The sequence below is a fragment of the Labrus bergylta genome, chromosome 15 (assembly GCF_963930695.1).
Source record: "Labrus bergylta chromosome 15, fLabBer1.1, whole genome shotgun sequence".
NCBI lineage: Eukaryota > Metazoa > Chordata > Actinopteri > Labriformes > Labridae > Labrus > Labrus bergylta.
This window is the reverse complement of record NC_089209.1, coordinates 3,876,765-3,896,013: the sequence shown is the minus strand read 5'-3', so window position 1 is coordinate 3,896,013 and position 19,249 is coordinate 3,876,765. Positions and strand designations below refer to the sequence as shown.

General features: G+C 41.9%; 2 protein-coding genes across 2 annotated transcripts; both read left to right on the top strand.

Annotated features, from left to right (window-relative positions):
• Window positions 1–846: 846 nt before the first annotated feature.
• Window positions 847–6,518, top strand: LOC109999724 (uncharacterized). Its single transcript, XM_029281388.2, has 8 exons — window positions 847–940; window positions 1,794–2,126; window positions 2,260–2,538; window positions 2,716–2,820; window positions 3,109–3,210; window positions 3,301–3,329; window positions 4,413–4,481; window positions 5,357–6,518. The coding sequence occupies exons 1-8, from the start codon at window positions 880–882 to the stop codon at window positions 5,438–5,440; spliced, it is 1,062 nt and encodes a 353-aa protein (XP_029137221.2). The 5' UTR covers window positions 847–879; the 3' UTR covers window positions 5,441–6,518.
• A 549-nt stretch (window positions 6,519–7,067) lies between these two features.
• Window positions 7,068–18,610, top strand: btbd9 (BTB (POZ) domain containing 9). The gene is made up of 11 exons (XM_020654857.3): window positions 7,068–7,224; window positions 7,530–7,746; window positions 10,457–10,820; window positions 11,243–11,510; window positions 11,603–11,822; window positions 12,152–12,271; window positions 13,241–13,350; window positions 13,512–13,701; window positions 14,590–14,697; window positions 15,150–15,228; window positions 16,495–18,610. Exons 2-11 carry the CDS (start codon window positions 7,562–7,564, stop codon window positions 16,687–16,689), a joined length of 1,839 nt encoding a protein of 612 aa, XP_020510513.1. The 5' UTR covers window positions 7,068–7,224; window positions 7,530–7,561; the 3' UTR covers window positions 16,690–18,610.
• Window positions 18,611–19,249: the final 639 nt, after the last annotated feature.

Sequence of the window (19,249 nt, the reverse complement as noted above, 5' to 3'; positions counted from 1 at the left end):
TTAATCAATTCAGTAAATCACATTCCACCACAACATGATGCAGTGTTAAAAGTTCTGGTCATTCATGGATTTCTGTTTGATCGCGTTGATCCTGGCACTAAAGTGAAGTTCAGAAAGTACGCTGAGCTTTTTGTTGTGACCCCAAACTTTACTGGAGTTGATTGCGCACCTCTTGGTCTTGTGTCCATGTCTTAGGTGTTGAATGTCTGTCCCTGTGACCTTGGTGTGTTTCTGATGTTTATCTGGGCATAATTAGTGAAACCTTCAGAGCTCTGATGCTGTCGACTTGTACTCACATTCTCAGAAAAACACTTCCTCTAAATCTTCAGAGAAACTGACTTCAGCGATAAAATGAGGAACCAACAGATCTTACACCAATCAAGTCTCATCCTGTCGTAGTTTTGCCCATCGTGGACATCAAGAGTTGAATTCTCTTGGGTGAGGAGTTTGACTTTTCAGCTGTCTGCTCATACATGCTGCCAAACATGACTATGAGTCCTGTTTACTAAGAAACTCGTTGAAACTCACAATCATAACACCCTTAACTTCCTCAGTCAACATCTTCCTGTTCAAAAAGGGGAAAGGTCTCACAGTGTGAACTTCAGACTGTTTATGAGCCTTAAAACACTCTAATATTGCAGATTAACAATATCAGGTCGCCGTCTGTAACTGTGGAGAGAAAACTCATCGGAAAAATTGTAAAAATGAACATTTTTACAGCGTTTCTGTCTTTTTGGACAGAAATCCACTGACATAGAACGGACACAGAGCCACTTTGAGGAAGTGACATCACACTAACCACAAGAAAAAAAACCTTCAACTTTATGAACTCGTACAGTTGTGAGCGTGAGAACAGAAGAGGACAGACTGAGAATCACGATGGACGAGTTCAAATGGATTCAAATTTCTTTCATCCTTGTGACGGTGCTTCAGCTGACAGGTAAGAAAACTATCACATACAAATATAAAATGTAAAAGAAATCTTCATCAGTATAATGTAAAATACTATATAACTTGGGCTATGTAACTTATTGACGGGTCACAAGTGTCAGGAGGAGGGGTCAAAGGAATTTGAATGACTTAATAGATGAATTCATTTGCAGCAAGTTGTCCGTTATTTGGTTACATCAAATATTTATTTCTTCTCTTTTTGTCATCACTGCTGTATGGGTTGTAATTTTTATTGTTGTCATTTTAACATCTATACCTTTCTTACTTCATAACACATCATTTGAAAGTAATTAAAGTAAAAGAAGAGTAAGTGAGACATTATCATCTTGACTGAGACACTTCTGAGAAGCTCTAGAAAAACTAAAACTATACAGTATATATATTTTATCTACTGGTGTCAGTTCCAGCTACTTGGTGTCAGTGTGAACTTCCTATCAAATGTTAGAGCGGACATTTTCTGCCAGAAAAAGAAAAAAGTGACGTATGTGTTTAAGAAGTCATTGAGGAAGTGACTCTTTCCAAATTAGAGGAAGTAAATAAACATGTCTCTTTAAGAAAGTTAAAGACGCAGAAGATGAGGGAATTCAAATTAATTCAAAATGTTTTGATTTCTGATAATGATGCTTCAATTTACAGTTAAGGATATATAAAACATGAACAGTTTTAACAGAAGAAGATGTATTTAAAGACTCTAAGTCTATTTGTTTTCTAACAGGGTGTGCTTCATGAACTCTTAAACAGAGTAAACTTCTTCCCCACATTAACCTCAAAATGTCTCCATAATGACATTGAAAGTCAGATTTGTATTTCTCTTAATATTTGAATCTTTTCTCTTATCTCAGCAGCAGTAACCGGACTGCCTCCCATCTACAATGTCATAGTTGGAGATGATGTCACATTGGCTTGTGGAAACATGATAGAAGATCAGCGTGACTGTGACAGTACTACATGGACCTGGACCAGTACATCAACAAAAGCAGCAGTAGAGCTGATTACACTCGGGCAGATTGCTGAAAACACTGGATTTAAATCAGACAGACTGAGTGTGGGAGTGAACTGTGCTCTGGTTATAAAGAAGGTCACAGAGGAGGATGCTGGTTATTTTCTATGTCAACAGTACAAATCAGACAGAAAAGCAGCTCCAGATGCTCCGGTGTATCTGTCGGTTATTTCCAGTGAGTATTTACATTGAAAGTGTTCAGCTCTCTTTTTAAAACAATCATTTGAAACACGACCAATGTCAACATTACTCTGTTAAAAGTTTGGATTAAATTGTGTTATTTCTCACAATATCTCCATCCTCACCAGTGACTGAGCAGAAGAACAGAGATGAGGTGACATTAATCTGCTCTGTGTCGACGTTTGACGGGTGTAGACAAACAGTGAAGTGGCTGTTTCAGAATAAAGATGTTGAAGAACATCGTCAAGGTGTGAGGACATCAGACTCTCCCTGCACTGCCTCTTTGACCTTTCCGAGTTATCTTGAATTCTACAAATCAAGATATAATTCACTGGAGTGTAAAGTGAGTGTTGGTGATAGAGGGCAACTGTTTCCCTTCAAACTTCAGCCCTCAGATAAGAATCCAGGTAAGATCTGTATTATAATAATTTCAGATAACTCTTATTGTAATTATTGAGCAATAAATGCTACAATTTGCTAAGACTAAAACTAATATAAAATGTTTATTCTATAAAGATTAGAACTTTTAATCTTCAAACATAATTTATATGTAAACGTTTATTAAGGTGTGTATATCTCTTCAGGTGAGGTCACTACAGCAACAATCAAATCAACAACACCAAATGAAAAGAGCAAAACAGAAACCGACACAACAGAAACTGGAGTAAATGATTCTTCAAAACTAAACGGTAATGGCTCAACTTCTTATGTTTGTCTTTGCTCTTTAAAACCAATTTAGGAAAAGGAACTTTACACAGAGTTTATTTTCCAATCTGTTCATCATTGCTTCCTTTGTGTGGATGATTTTGACTTAACGATGGAGAAAAGAAGTTAAAAAAATGGCGCCGCTTGCTCCATTACTGGGCTAGATATCCCAGGATGCTTTGAGCTGCGAGTCAGACGGTTGTAATACATAATAAATGGAGGCAAATTTTGATTGACATCTGCAGCCAAAGTACTTAACTGTGTCTTCTCAGTCCTTCCAGTTTGGCAGTGGGTGTTGATCACCGTGGCTGTGTTGGTTGTAATTGCGCTTGTTATAATTGTCGTGAAGATCATCAGAAGGAAGCGAACTGCAGGTGAGAGCACAGATGAAACTCTGAACAACAGGAATGTTTGAGAAAACTGTTTTTTGGAGAAATAGTTGACCCTCTTGTTGTGTTTTTCAGGGAACAAGTCGCTGAGGGATGACGATGCTGTGAGTTCTAAAATGACATCTTATATATTTTGATTCTATGGCTAAGACATGAGCAGATACATTCAATTAACTTACATGCAATCTATCTAACTTTTGATGTAAGTTGAACTGATTGCATCTCTGGGCTGAAGTTGTACATTTGGAAATGTTTTGCTTTCCCGTCAAACTGCCTTCTCCTGAAACCTGCAAAGATATAGCGCTATATATGTTGGTTATGTTGGGCCTATCGACAACATGTGAATTAACTCCTTTACAGCCAGACTGACCTCAAACTCTGCAGGGACTCAGTCTGCTGCCAAAACCCATCAGAACACATTTAGATCACAGACTCATCCTCATTGCTCCTCGTGTTTGTTCATTGAAGTAATGCAGCAATCAACAGCCTGAGCATCTTTTGTTCTTTACTTCTTTTTGGCAAAAGTTTATTACAAGCTTTACACCATGCTTTATTTCCTTTTTCATACTTTTATTTATTTAAGATTTAAGAAGATACATCTTGGGGAGAGTGTGTCCACCAAAAGTACTGAGAATTATCAGGTGGAAAATCCATGGCATGGTCATTTATTGAACAACTCTACAAAACCGCACTTTCAGCGCCTTATTTTCTTAACCTGCCTTGTGCTGCGTGACTAAATCCTTCTGAAGAGCGGGAGAAAAAGTTACTCTTTTCCATTTCATATCCTATGTCAATCGAACCCTGTGCTGTATACAGGAGGTTGGAGAAGTAAGCAGCTGCTAATAAGTGTATTTTTAGAAGCAGATATCAAAATGTCAACATATATGTAGAGTAGAAGATCTGAACCTTCACCTGAAAGTCGGCGTTTCCTGTTGCTGATAGTGTGTGCCGTCTTCAGAGGGGGAGAGAGGTTAGAAAGGGAAGTTAGATTATCTTTGATGAAAGCAGAAGCGTAGAGCATCGGGTTTTCAAACCAGAAGTCTAAACAAACAAAAAACACCAAAAACTACTCAACAAACCTGCAGTTAAAAAAAAACATATTTCAGCTGTTTATTATGATGAAGAGATGAAGTCAGAGTTGATCCAAAAGTTACTGAGCTGTCATCTCTCTATGCGTCTTTGTGTAGACTGCTCCTGAAGATGGTGTTACCTACTCCTCCATCAAGATCAACGAGAAGAAAAAAGGTCAAGCCCAGGTATGCTGTCTGTAACTTAGTTATGTTGTGTGTTGTCCTGTGTTTTGTATCAATCAGTCTTTATTTGTATAGCATCAATTCATAACAAATGTAACCTCGAGACATTTTACAGAGAGATCAGGTCTATATCGTACTATTTATTATATTTTATTATTATATCGGAATTTGCAAAGATCCATTATTAAAATCAGGGTCGGTAATTTTCGGGAAACTAGCATGATTTTGAAAGTAGCATTCCCTCAGTGCTGCGTCTGCACCCCCTCCCCTCTGTGCTCCCTCATAAGACACGCCCCCTCACTGACATGCACGAGCGCTGTTGCTCCAGAAGCGGACCTCAGCTCATGCTTTGAGTGTGGACTAGAGCACACAAGAGGTAGAGAGCGAGCAGGGAGACAGGGAGGCGTCTGATTGGTTCATCAGATTGGTACCTCGTGGCAGACATTGGTCAAAGTTTTTTACAGGCTTAAAGCTGCTACAGATGACGGATTTTCTTTGTTCCTTTTTCAGAGCACATGAGTTATTAATTTCTGTCAGGACTTAAAGACAACTTCAACCAAAATCTTAAAAAGTGGATCTGGAGGAAATGACCAACCCTGACTTTAAACCATCATGAGCACAAAGCAACATTTAGCAAAGTAACAATAGCAAGAAAATGTTCCTTTAAGAGGCAGAAACCTCGAGCAGAACCAGACTCATGATGAAGACTGTGTTGTGTTTTAGATGAAGAGGAAGATCCAGGAAGAAGGGTAGAGACAAACAGAGCCACAAAAACAGCAATGAATAAGACAGATGAATATCTACAACGTCAGTAATGATGATGAAACACTGAGTGTTTTGATTGTAGTTTATCTTATATGATGTTTTTTTACTGGCAGGTCCAGAGGAAAAAAGATGCTGATGAAGGTGCTGAAGTGACCTACTCCACTTTGAAAGCTTCCTCAGCTGATTCCAGCATTTAACTAGTTGTTAGCACTGTACGTTAGCAGCAGATCCTTTGACTCCTGTAAGTCGTGAGATGTGGCCTCCATGAATTGGACTTTGTGGTCCAGCACGTCTCGAGGATGCTCGGATGGATTGTAATCTGGGGAATTTGGAGGCCAAGTCAACCCCTTGAACTCGTTTTGGTCCCCTGACAACCTTCTTACATTTCTCCGGGGTCCAGTTCTGATGCTCAAATGCCCATTGTAAGTATTTTTGCCGGTGGACGATGTCTGAATGTCAAGGGCAACATGTTCCCTCGCTGCCTAATATATATCCCACCCATTGACATGTACCAATGTCATTCACTTCACCTGTCAGTGATTGTAAAGTTATGGCTGACTGATGTAAATAAGCGACAGCAAGTGTAAATAAATGTATTATAATATGGTGCATTTTATTTTCTAAACAGGCTTTATTGACTAATATCTTGTGTTTTCGTTATCATACTTCTTTGTTTTTGGTTTCAGATGACATTTGTTGGTGTTTATAATATATTTTTTTAACATATATTTCTTGACTCAATGACCTTTTTTTAAATCCTGTTAACAAAGTATTTAAAGAAAGCTGATAGCAGAAGTGATGTGACATGATTTCAATGCACAGCTGAAAGAATGTATATGATGAAAGACTTCCTTTTAGAGAAGTTCCAGAGAAGGAGCTTATGCAACGAAGGATGACCTTCTTTGAAGAGGTGACAGCTTTCTCATCAAGCAACATGTATAGTGTGACTTTTAGAGTTTGCAAATAAAAGAAGAGACAGTGTGAAATTCAGATGGATAAAAAAAAAACATGCCTTCATAATATTTGTCTTGATCGATCTCTGGGAGTTTTGGATGAAATGGATCGTAAAATAAAAATATGCAAAACTGAGTTATGGTCACTTGAATGTATTATGTCGCTTTAGTGCCACCTGTTGGTGAACTGCCATACAAGTTTACAGTCAAAACAAACTGTAAAGAGATGGGTTGTGTACCAATCCATGTAGATTATGCAGTGGAATAAGAAGTGTTCAAATTGTGTTTTTTAAGTAAAATAAACAGAACCACTCAGTAAAAATGCCTCGTAACAAGTTTTGTTTTTCTATAAAGAATTTAGGCACATAAACATGAAATGATGCACTGATGTGTTAGAATTGTGTTTTATCACTTTAATAAAAAAAAAAAAAAAGATGGCCACACTTGTATATAGATATCAACACAAATAGGCTGATTATGACGTCATGTGTGGTCAAACATTCAAAACACTCCAAGGTCATGCACATCTTTAACAATCACGTTTCAAATACAACACCAGGAGAAATACTTACAAAAGAAAACAATACGTGGGAAGCAATTATTATACTCAGTTAATACAAAAAAAACATGTTATAAAACATCAAAGATGAATCCCCCCCAAACCACGGAGCATTAATAAAGAGGATACAATTAAAATCACCTGTTTTGTTTATAATTTAAGATGTTCATAATGTTTATATGTTTATTTCATTATATATAATACCATCCTATTGTTTCTGAAATGTCGATATAAAACAAAGCATAAAACTCCGAAGAAGAAAATTAAACCAGAGCTTTACTTTGAAGGGCAGTTTCTCGAACCGGAAGTGCCTGTCTATTGACCCAGAATGACTTGATCCGTCGGGGGGAGATGTTGGAAGGTTTGTTTGCTCTGGAGCTGAATTTCGACTTCACATTGGATAAACAACGACGGGTTTTCTTCTTGCGCTGCCCGTTGCTCGACCTCAGGAGTGAATGAGAGCTGCTCGGTGAGTTTTTAAAAAGCTGAGTTAACGGAGACACGAAGCTGAACGGGAATGTTTAGCGAACGTTAGCTTAGCCAGCGTTAGCTCCGGTGTCAAATGTCGCGATACCAACAGCTGTGAACGACAACGATCTCGTTCTACCTTTCATATACCTGCTGTCGAAGTGTCTTTAACCTGCCGCTCGTACTGTGTTGCTTACACATGAACACATTAACACATTTTGAGTCGATGTTTGGTGCTGCAGCTGGAGAGCCTCACGTCACCTCACGTCACGTCACGTCACGGTTTGTTTACGTCTCCTCCCTCAGATGTGACTTCCCTCTGACCGCCGCCGTCGACCATGAGTAACAGCCACCCTCTGCGTCCCCTGGCCTCCGTGTCGGAGATAGACCACATCCACCTGCTGTCGGAGCAGCTGGGCGCCCTGGTGCTCGGAGAGGAGTACAGTGACGTCACCTTCGTCGTGGAGGGGAAACGCTTCCCCGCACACCGGGTCATCCTGGCTGCTCGCTGTCACTACTTCAGGTACGCGGGGTCCGGGTGGACTTGGGGCTTGTGTGGCGCTTCTGGTGGCAGAGGTTGGTGTCATTCATACGCCGCCGCCGCCGCCGACGAAGAAGAAGAAGCAGCGGGAGCAAATTCAGGGGTTTCTGCAGGATTTGGGAATCGAACCCTCGACTTTTTCGGCTGTATTTTCGTGTTTCAATGTCACCTGACTAACAAAGAAATCAAGTCGGTTAAATATCAAGCGCTTGTGATATTTGTTAACGTCCTTTTAGATGTTTTCTTAGTGTGTGTGTGAAGAAAAATGTTGTTGTCAGAAGTGGGATTCGAACCCCACGCCTCCAGGGGAGACTAAGTAGGGCTTTTACACCGCCTGTCACACCTTCACATTCACACCCTGGTGGCGGTGGTCGCTGTGTAGTGAGACCATCAGAAGTAACTAATCTCATTCATACACCTCTGATGAAGCACAGGGAGCAATCCTACACTTCAGTTAGCAGACTCTTTTATCCAAAGCGACGTACATCAGAGAGTAAGAACAACACAAGCAAGGATCTAGAAAAAAGGGAACAATGTGAGTAAGAGCAAACGATCAGCTTTGAGTCTGATTGGACACACAGGTGCTGACAGGAAGTGACCAGAGGCAAAGCACACCCAGCAATTCAGGGTTAAGTGGACATGTTGCTGCAGGGAGCTGGGGATCGAACCCTCGACTTTCCGGCTGAGAAACGACGACTCTACCAACTGAGCCACAGCCGCCCCTAAATGTCTAAACACATGGTCCCTGTCACTTGAGTTACCTCTCTCAGTCCTCTCGGTTAACCTCTGACCTCTGGAAGCGTGACACCAGGGTTGTCAGGCTTCCACAACATGGATACGATACTAATTTAAAACCAAGACAGAGTCAAGTCATATTTATTTATAAAGCACATTTAAAAACAGCTACAGCTGACCAAAGTGCTGTACAATACATTAAAAAAGAAGAAACAACTTCAGATCACAACGTCCACAAGAGAAATATAAATATAAATATATATATATGTATGTGTGTATATATATATATATATATATATATATATATATAAAGCAACAAAGGAACCTGAAAGAAGGGCTAGGGCTGCACAATCATAGCCAATGAGATCACTGTTTTTAAAGGTCCCATATTCTGCTTTTCCTGGTTTAATATGCTCTTTAGTGTGTTTTCCAAATGTCCTGTGCATGTTTAATTCAAAGTCCGCGGAAACGCTGCTTCTCCTACGTCCTCCTGTTAGCTGTAGCATTAGCCGCATGTAACGCTCGGTTCTAGCCCCCCTCGAAAAGAAATTGTAAGTGTGACGTCTTGTCAGTGTGAGATCACTGATCTAAGCCCATTGGCTCGTTGTGGCCCAGCAGCTCATGTTGCACGCCCGTTAACTTCTGTAGCACGCCCACGATATGCCGTAGCCTGCAGTAGCACAGTACCGCAGTGGGGACTCTGAACGTGGGCACTTCAGAGCCTTAGAGAGAGAGTCAGAAGCGAGCCGGGCAGTACATGAAAACAGACACTTTTTTATTGTGAATGTACAAAAGTAGGAACATAGATTAAATATACGAACCCCAAAAAGGGCAGAATATGGGCTCTTTAAACATGATTGGAAAAAGAGAAAGTTCCGCACACTGTTCAGCTCCTAATGAGCAATAATTGTATTTAATAAAATGTACTGAAAGCCCTGCAACTTTTAAAGGATGTTTTTACTTGACACTGCTACTTTTCTAAATGTTGCCAAGTGCTTTCCTCACGGTGGATTAATGTTGGGTTTAGGGCTGTCACGTTGACGGACTTCCCCATGTGGGGATTCAGGGTGGCTCGAGTATTAGTGCACGGATTTGCAGACAGCTTTCTAATTTTTTTTCCTTCCATTCAAAACAACACGACTTCCCTTGCGACTCGATTATCACAACAGGTGAGCATCGTGTGGGGAGGCTTGTTTTTAGGATGCAGCAAAACCAAGAGAGTAAAATCACATCGGAGAGAGAGACAGAACTAAAGCTGTCGTAATGTACTCTGTAGCCAAATCTTACTGTTCAGGTTTTTAAAAACCCAACTGTCTCACGCTTTCTTTGTATTCAAAAAGCTTAAGATGAGGTGATTCTGGTGATAACTGCTGCTGCAGTAACGATGCTTTGCTTCAGCACCATGCACTATCGGTTGTCAACAGCTCTGCCATTGCGTGAATGTTTGTGTCTGTCACAAACTGGTTCTCCTTTTTCATTTGGCCCGAAAGCAGAAATGTTGACAAAGTTGCATCCGGTTTATGCACCAGTACGGTTTCCAGCTAATCATGACAACACACCACTAAGGTGACTTCATGTGCGGTCTGTGACGGCTGCCTCCTTGCTCCACGTTTGGTTTGTTAATATCCCTGTAATTCTTTTTTTTTGTGCTTACCGCACAGCCCCTGTCTGTAACTGATATAACAAAGAGTAGAGTCTAGCGCTGCTTCTTTTAGAGAGTGTCTTGAGATAACAAGATTAGTGACTGACTTTTTATGTAGAGCCTGAGAAATATGATTTCAGATCTGTCTTATTTACACAGTCTCTGGACATTTCTGCTGTTGTCACAATTGTTTTTCTTTGGCAGCTTACTGTCCAAAGTTTAACCTTTTTGTGATCAGACAAATTCCCGTGGAGAACGTTTTGTCAAATGTCACAGCCACTGAAAAAAATCCCACATCGTCCTCTGGCTCTTCAGGGCTCTGCTGTACGGTGGGATGAAGGAGTCCCAGCCCCAGGCCGAGGTGTCTCTCGAGGAGACGCGTGCCGAAGCCTTCTCGATGCTGCTCCACTACCTGTACACGGGCCGGGCCAGCCTCAGCTCCGCCCGGGAAGAGGTGCTGCTGGACTTCCTGGGACTGGCTCACCGCTACGGCCTCCAGCCGCTGGAGGACTCCACCTCCGAGTTCCTCCGCACGATTCTTCACACCAACAACGTCTGCCTGGTTTTCGACGTGGCCAGCCTTTATTCTCTGAGCGCGCTCAGTGCAGCCTGCTGCGCCTACATGGACAGACATGCACCAGAAGTGTTGAACTCTGATGGCTTCCTCTTGCTGTCGAAGGTAAGAGGTTGAAGAAGGAGAACATGTTGTGTGAGGAGTTCTCATCAGGACTGCATCTGCTGCATTACTCAGGGCAGCTTTAATCTGTCCTAAGATCTCATGTTTACCTGCATGTAACCTAAAGTTTATGTACAGTGATCTCTAGATGGATGTTACTGATTTCTAAAACAAATCATCAGACCAACAATACACAGAAGTTTATCCTGGGTCACATTTTTAATCTGAGTTTGATTATTTGTTGCATCAGAATTCATTTAAATGCAGGGTTCAGCAGCAAGATTAAGTCAAACACTAAATTTTATTTTGAAATTCTGATTTTCCTTCATTTTAAACCAGCTTTTAAGTTTTGAAAATAAATCTCTGATTATGCAAACCAGCCTACATGCTTTGTATTTTGCCGACTTGCATCACTGTGTTTATAGACTGCACTGCTGACTGTGGTCAGACGGGACTCCTTCGCTGCCACTGAGAAGGAGATCTTCCAGGCCTTGAGTCGTTGGTGCCGGCAGCACGTGGATGGAGTCGACACGCAGGAAGTGATGGCGGCGGTGCGGCTTCCGCTCATGACTCTGACAGAAATGCTGAACGTGGTGCGACCGTCCGGCCTGCTGAGCCCCGACGACCTGCTGGACGCCATCAAGACCCGATCTGAGAGCCGCAACATGGACCTGAACTACCGGGGCATGCTCAGTGAGTGCTCTAACGTTTCTGTTTCTGATTACATGTATCTGTTACTCCTTCAATGTTTTCATTTTAACACATTTCTTCTTGTGGTGTTTCAGTCCCCGAGGAGAACATCGCGACAATGAAGTACGGAGCTCAGGTGGTAAAAGGAGAGCTGAAGTCGGCGCTGCTGGACGGAGACACCCAGAACTACGACCTGGACCACGGCTTCTCCAGACATCCCATCGAGGAGGACGGCCGAGCGGGGATCCAGGTCAAACTGGGCCAGTCGTCCATCATCAACCACGTCCGCCTGCTGCTGTGGGACAGAGACAGTCGGTGAGAAGACGCTTATATCATCCTGCACAAACAATTCTAGTTTTTACATTTGTATTGGTTCCTACTTGTGCCTGACCAGTATGCTAATTTATTAAAAACCATTATTTATTTTAGAGGGGAGAGAAACACTGATAACTGAGAATTCAGCCAATGTAGGAATTTTTGAGTAGGAATGTAAAAAGACCTTGTGCTTTCAGATTGTTTAACAATATCACAAGGGACTGGTTTTGTCAGAATGTTATCATAAACTCTGTACAGACTTAATGTGATAGTGATAAACCTTTCTGTGCGTTTGTACTTATTAAAATGTCCTTTTTTCATTATTTCAGGTCCTACTCGTACTACATCGAGGTGTCTATGGATGAGCTGGACTGGGTGCGAGTTGTGGACCATTCAAAGTATCTGTGCCGCTCCTGGCAGAATCTGTACTTCACACCACGAGTTTGCAAGTAAGTTAAACAGAACTGGTCCCAACAGAAGAACCTAGCTGGTGTGGAAAACTTGAAAAAAAAGTAACACCTGTACTCACTTGTAGTTGTGCATCTTTTGGTGTTCTGTCAGCTTGTCAGGATGGAGAGGATGTTGGCACGATGTCGGTTGTTTAAAATGTTTTTTTGTTTTTGACTGTCAAAATTCAATTGCTTCACTGCAGAGGAAGAGTAAAGGGTGCAGTGACCTGTGTAAAAGTAACAAGGAAACAATGGTGACATAATGCGGCGTTGGTATGCGTTCTTCTTTTCCCTCTATATTTTTTTAGTTTTTGAAACAAACAACTTTAATCTGCTCATCTTATCCACGCACGCGCACAAACACAAGGAGTGCACCTCGCGTTTTGAAAAGTTCCACTCAATATTCTGTTATTTATCAGAGTTCAGCATCAGCAGCAAGCAGCTTAACATTAACATTATTAAAACAAAGACATGAGAAGCTTCAGTTTTGATTGGAGAAAGGCACTTTGGTGCATTTACAAGAGAGATGTACGGACAGTTGACCTTCTCTCTCTCTCTCTCTCTCTCTCTCTCTCTCTCTCTGATGTGATTCAGATTTGGGGGTTTTGCTGCGTCTTATCTCTCTGCAGGAGTCGAGAGATTTTTTTTTTTTAATCTGGAGTTTTGATATGTTGCGAGGGCTCGGGCACAGTTTAACATTTGGTGCGCTCAGTGAGGTCCTCGTGCTCGTCTGCACTCTCTCTCCCCTGCTCTCTCTGTGTGCTTGAAACACTGCAGTTATCTGAGGACAATTTACAGTACCAGTTATTCCAAAAAGGAATTTACCACTCAACTTTTACAGCTTAGGGTAACGGCCTCTCCCTGTACATTTCAGCTTCATAAAGGCTCTGACCCTCAAATCAATCTTCCCCTGGTTCTTTAAATGTCGGCTCGCAGCTGATTGATTGTCCTGATCATTTTGTGTCTCAGGTATGTTCGCATCGTGGGAACACACAACACGGTCAACAAGGTCTTCCACCTCGTGGCTTTTGAGTGCATGTTCACCCACCACTCGTTTACGCTGGAGAACGGACTTCTAGGTAAGACACAGAAAAGAAACAAAAATGATCTTATCTGAAATGTTTCTTTTTAATCCTCTGATCTTATTGGTTGATATCATTCAGTTACAACACTTTCCTTTTATTTAACGAGTGCACATCGTGTCGACTCTGCTCTATAATCCTATATCTACGCTCTGCAGTGCCCAGTGAGAACGTGGCGACCATCGCGGCGTGTGCCAGCGTCATCGAGGGCGTGAGTCGCAGCAGGAACGCCTTGCTCAACGGCGACACGCGCAACTACGACTGGGACTCGGGCTACACGTGTCACCAGCTGGGCTCGGGGGCGATCGTCATCCAGCTGGCTCAGCCCTACTCCATCAGTTCTCTGAGGTACGTCCAGAACACAAATGACAAATCTCAACAACTTCAGGAGTTTTTTTGTTTTGATTTTTCCGAGTAGATTTAGCAACAGCTTAGTGCTGATGTGGCAGTTTTATCTACCGCGTTTAATAAGAGTATTTTATTCATTTTGATCGACCAGCTGGAGTTGGAAATGATACCAACAAAGATGACAACTGCACAAATTGTCACAGGAGTATTTCTAAGCCTTTTTTTTAAACACGGTAAATCAAAATTCAAACTAATTTCCCAGAAATGTGAAATGTGATTTAAGAATTTATAAATACTGTGAAATCCAGAGTATAATAAGATGCGGTCTGATTTCTTAGTACGGTAGTTTAGCTCTCAGCCTGCAGTGAAAGTTGTGAAGTACAGACCCCTCGTCTCTCAAGTCTTGCTGCCCCCTCTACTGGTCACTCCTTGACCTTCATTGAAGAGTCTTATAATACTATTTACTGTCAGTATAAATGCACCATTATGACCTCATGACGGAGAAAAGATGGTAAAACGTGGCGCTACCAGCCTCGTTAGCGTTGCTATGTTTCACAGCACTATTTACAATACTTAATGAATGGGAGTGAATTTTAATCTGCCTCATGTCGCGTGCTGTGTGTGATGGTGAGGGCTGCACTCTGACACACCGGTATAGGACGCAGCCAACTCTCTAGATGATACAAAAGGTGTCAAACGTTGGTCTTAATGAGCGGATTCTATAGTTGTTAAAGTGGTCTGTTTGTTATAGCTGTGGTTCTTTAGGCTTAAGCTCTTTTCACTTTGTTTGAAACCTTGTTGGCAGGAAGTAAAATCCTGCTCTGAAGACATCTTTGTGAGAAACTGGTTTAACCGTGTCGATTATCTCTCCGCTTCCTGCCCGCTCAGGCTCTTGCTGTGGGACTGCGACGAGCGCTCCTACAGCTATTACATCGAAACCTCCACCAACCAGCAGCAGTGGACGAAGGTGGTCGACCGCACCAGGGTGGCGTGCAGGTAAGGCTCCTTTTTTTTTCAAGATTCAAAGATTCAACATGAACTTTATTTTTCCAACTGTGTGAGAAATCATCTCGGGCCTCTTCAAAAAGAAAACATTCGACATCTTTCATATTAAACATAAAACAATGAATAACGTCTAAAAAAAAAATAACTTCAGGTTCTTAAAGTTCCAGTGCATGAGTAACCATAGTCCAGTGCATGAGTAACCATAGTCCAGTGCATGAGTAACCATAGTCCAGTGCATGTCATGGGGTTTGATCCCCAGCTCCTGCAGCAACTTGTCCTCTATGTCGATGTTTGCTCAGAGGACGCCAGAATAACTCTGACGCTTTAAGACAACAGAAAAACACCAAATGTAGAAAAATGAGGAAGAAAGCCACAACTGTTATGAAAAAAAGAGTTTCGATGAGAAAAGTTCCATGATGTGTTTAACGTCTTTTTCTCCTCAGATCGTGGCAGACGTTGAAGTTTGATAAGCAGCCCGCGTCTTTCATCCGTATCGTTGGGACTCACAACACAGCTAACGAGGTGAGGTATCTGTTCAGTGCTTTGTCAAGGTGAAGTGCTGTGCATTTCCTATTTATACTACTTAGTGCCCTTGCAGGTGCTTAATAGGTGATGTAAATGAAGCCTGTGAGGGGTGAGGGGGCTTAGGCTCTAGGGGGGAAGCCGTATTCAGACTGACGTTTAAAGTTGCAATATTTCCGTCCCTGTGACGTTTGGCCTTCAATATGAATGTTGCAGAAGCCTTGTAGTGACCAATTTTAACAAACCCGATATTGTTTGGAAAAGTCACTTGAGGGATGAATGTGGAAGCTTTCAGACTTACCTCGAAGAAATGACCACAGTCCATTGATGATGGGATTTGGATATTTCAATCCATTTATTTTAAACACTTCTTATCAAATAAAGGAAAATATGACGAACCACTGTCTATAAATAAAACAAACAAATCCACGTTGGATGCGTTTAACTCCGACAGGCTGACACGGTCAAAAAACTATATGCCTCCAAACACACCTGACTCCAATTACCTGGAACCTTGGCTTTATGCACAGCATAAGTCAAGACTCCTCCTGGTGTTCAGTGTCGGAATTATACTCAAATACAAATTCATAGTGTTCTGTTAGGTTTCTTGCAAGGATCAAATAAAGCGTAATAGGACGAGGTGATCCCCCCCCGTACAGTCTTCCTAGGTAGTAAAGCCTTAAAGAACCTTAAAGAACTGCTCACCCCACAAACCCACACAAGACGCCTCAGATCTACCGCCACAAACTGCCTCCAAACCCCCCAGGACTAAGCTTTGCTCTATGGGGGGGACAGAGCTTTCTCCTCTGCTGGCCCACGCCTATGGAACTCTCTTCCTCGCAAATCTGAGGGCCCCACAGACAGTGGACTCCTTCAAAAGGGGCCTGAAAACTCTCCTCTTTAAAAGAGCCTTCCCCTAAAACCCTTTTCCCTTAAATCACTGCTTTTAGATCTTGTTTTACTTTTGACTGTTGCTGCTGTTTTTATGGTTTTATTTAAATTGTAGCTCTTTGAGATGTATGTTGAAATGTAAGGTGCTTTATAAATAAAACGTATTATTATTATTTAGTAAGAGGGACAGGCTTAAACTAGCAGAGGAGAGCAGCTCTGTGTGTGTGTGTGTGCATGTTCAACTCTGTGTGTATGTGAAGCACTGTGCAACGCTGCAGAATCGATATGAAATGTCTTAAAGTGTAAAGACGGTGCTCTGTTGATGAACTGCACTATAAAAAAGAGCCAGTGTTTGACTCTTCTCTCTCTCTCCAGGTGTTCCACTGCGTTCACTTCGAGTGTCCGGCCCAGCTGGAAACGGAGGTCAACGAAGGCAGCCCGGGCCTGGACTCCTCCGACGCCGGGTCCACCACCCAGCAGCCACGACCCCAACGACCTTCACGCACACACAGCCTGCTGCCCTCCCAGCCCTCGTCGTCCTCCTCGTCGTCCTCACAGTCCCATCATTAAGAGGCTTCTCCCCCCCCCCGCCGCTCCCTCTTATTGGAAGGTGATGAGAGGAAGGGAGACCTCAGAATGCCATTTTCTTTGCACAGCCTTCATCATCCAGAATGCACTGCTGCAACGCTGCTAAAGGCGTCTCATTGTCATAACTCATGGTCCGTCTGTCAGAAGTGCAACATTAGAGACTGGGTGTATCTGTAGCAGCATTTAGGGCTCCAGTCTTCCCAGTTTTGAGACAGAAAGTTAGCTATTACATCCACTGGCTTGTACTCTTTTGTGAAGGTACTTTTTAGCTACTCAGACGCCGAGGTTTTCTCCTTAAACGTGAAATCTTTACTCGTCCAAAGATGAGGCTCACACTGAACTGTGGTTTTACTGTACCACCAAATCGCAGTAAGAACAGGGCGGGGAGGGGGGAGGGGGGGTTGCTACCTGAATTTTACAAGTTAACATTTCCAAAGGAGGTGGATTTTATCCTGAATCGAGCTATTTTTTTAAAGAAACTGTCTAAAAGAAAACCGACTCTACTCACTTTTCGTACCATCGAGCTAACAGGGTAGCGGTCGAGTATTTTTCAAAGTTTGGAAATTGAATCGTTCAACTGTTGCCAAAGCTGTGGAGCTAATGCATTTCTGTGGCGTTTGTATGCAACTTGCACTTAATCCTGTTATGCATTTGCATATTAAGTAAAAGCCGTCGGGGGAAACTCGCTGACGGGCTCTCGCACCAGAAAAAAAAAAAACCAAAATAACCGGTCGTCTTTTTCACAGCTGAAATTCATACCTCAAGAAAAAGCTACTTTCAAAACTAAACTCTCAATGAGTGAATTAGGTGTCTTAATTTAGCTTTTTGAAAGCGCTGGCATAGCCTAGCAGAGGAGTGATTTGGGAATTGAATTAGGTTGTGGAGAGAGAAGAAGAAAAAAAATGAAGGCTGAGGGGGCTCGGACCAAATTATGTCTGCACTCTGGGCTGCAGGGAAGTAAGTTTATATACAGTTTATACAACATGAGCAGCTGCTATTGGCACTTTAACTCGAGTACTCAGAAATAAAGGTTGCAGCTTGGGTCTCCTTGCCTGATGTTCAGTACTGAAGTGCTGGATTTGGTAACTTTTCTGTTTTGTTTGTGAAGTGAACTGCAACACCTCGCTCTTTTTTTTTTGTTTCTGCTGTGTTTTTTTTTTTTGTTTGGTTTTTTTGGAGGTTTGTTTTTAAATTAAGCTATCAGTGCTGTGGTTCCTGTGTGTTTCCTTTGTGTGTCCTGATGTTGCACTTTTGAGTTGTCTTGAAAATCTCCTTTATTTCAATCCTTTTGATTTCATGTTAGGGAACCCTGAAATACCCCGTCACCCTACAACGAGCCGCCCGACGACTCTGTAAGCCTTCTTTTGACGTACCCATCTACATTTGATGACATTAGATTAGCTGGATAGTTTGATAAAGTCTTCCTTAATAACTAAGCAGAGAATTGACATAGGGCTTTAGTCAGGTTACGCCGTGATGTAGAGAACGCACTCCCCCCCCCCCATGTCCCTTTATAAATGTGTAAAGTTTGACTTAATATATATATTAGTTTGGATCATCGATGTGTGATTGCATTTCACTGCCTCTTGTTCAATACATTGCCTGTCAAAAATGTGATGATGGAAAACGACCGACATTGTTGATTAATGTTCATTGCTGTGAGGGGTCACACCCGTTCTGCTTGCCTGAATCGCTGCTGTTGAAACACAGCGGAGGTCTTTGATACAAGCAATACAGTGATGTGTGTCTTCTCTTTTGTCTGGAGAGCTTCTGTTACAGACCAAACAGTGATCAGTCAACATCCATCAGGAGACTGACACTGATGCCCTCAGAGGATTTTTAGACATTGTTCATGCCTTCAGGATTTATTATAAAATATTTAAAAAATCTGATTTTAAAGTTTTGATAGAGTTCAGTCTTGTTTCTTCTCATAAGGACAAAGTAAAAAAACTCAGAAGCAGCGAGGTGACAGCAGGCTAAACTCTGTACATGATGCGTGCACTAACCGCTTGGCTACCTTTTTAAAGGAGCACTATGTAGATTTGGTGGTGAAATTTGAAAGTAACAATTCTGTGCTATATTTTCCCTGAACTAAACTTTACTCAAAGGATAAAATGTGTCCCTGGACACTGTTTGGAGCTAAAAAGCTACCAGGAGGGTCACAGTTTCACTGCTGCAGGCCCCCCACCATGACTTCTCACATATCATTTTATCTTCAAATATTGTTCCATGGACCGAATTTTCCTCTGAGGACAGTTTGTGTATCGAGTTTTATAGAGTTATGGACTTCTCCAACTTTCACATTTCTCTTCCAAATCTCCAGAGTGAACCTTTAGAATGATCAGCGTTGTATGGCTTTAATCTCTGGTTTGTTCACTGATCAAAGGCTGAGTCATAACCCAACATGTAAGAGAAAACCATTTGATTAATATGCATCATTTCTGTACATTTGATCGACTGCACATTTCTTTAACAGCGCTGAATCCTCCAATCGAACAAGAACATAAAAAAATGTCTTTAAGAATCACCTGCATTATTACTG

Bases quoted from the DNA above. Each gene is read 5' to 3' on its own strand.
- LOC109999724 (XM_029281388.2), top strand. From the start codon at position 880: ATGGACGAGTTCAAATGGATTCAAATTTCTTTCATCCTTGTGACGGTG. The intron at 2,539-2,715 runs GTAAGATCTGTA...ATATCTCTTCAG, and splicing joins GCCCTCAGATAAGAATCCAG to GTGAGGTCACTACAGCAACA. The intron at 2,821-3,108 runs GTAATGGCTCAA...GTGTCTTCTCAG, and splicing joins TGATTCTTCAAAACTAAACG to TCCTTCCAGTTTGGCAGTGG.
- btbd9 (XM_020654857.3), top strand. From the start codon at position 7,562: ATGAGTAACAGCCACCCTCTGCGTCCCCTGGCCTCCGTGTCGGAGATA. The intron at 12,272-13,240 runs GTAAGTTAAACA...TTTGTGTCTCAG, and splicing joins TTCACACCACGAGTTTGCAA to GTATGTTCGCATCGTGGGAA. The intron at 13,351-13,511 runs GTAAGACACAGA...TACGCTCTGCAG, and splicing joins GCTGGAGAACGGACTTCTAG to TGCCCAGTGAGAACGTGGCG.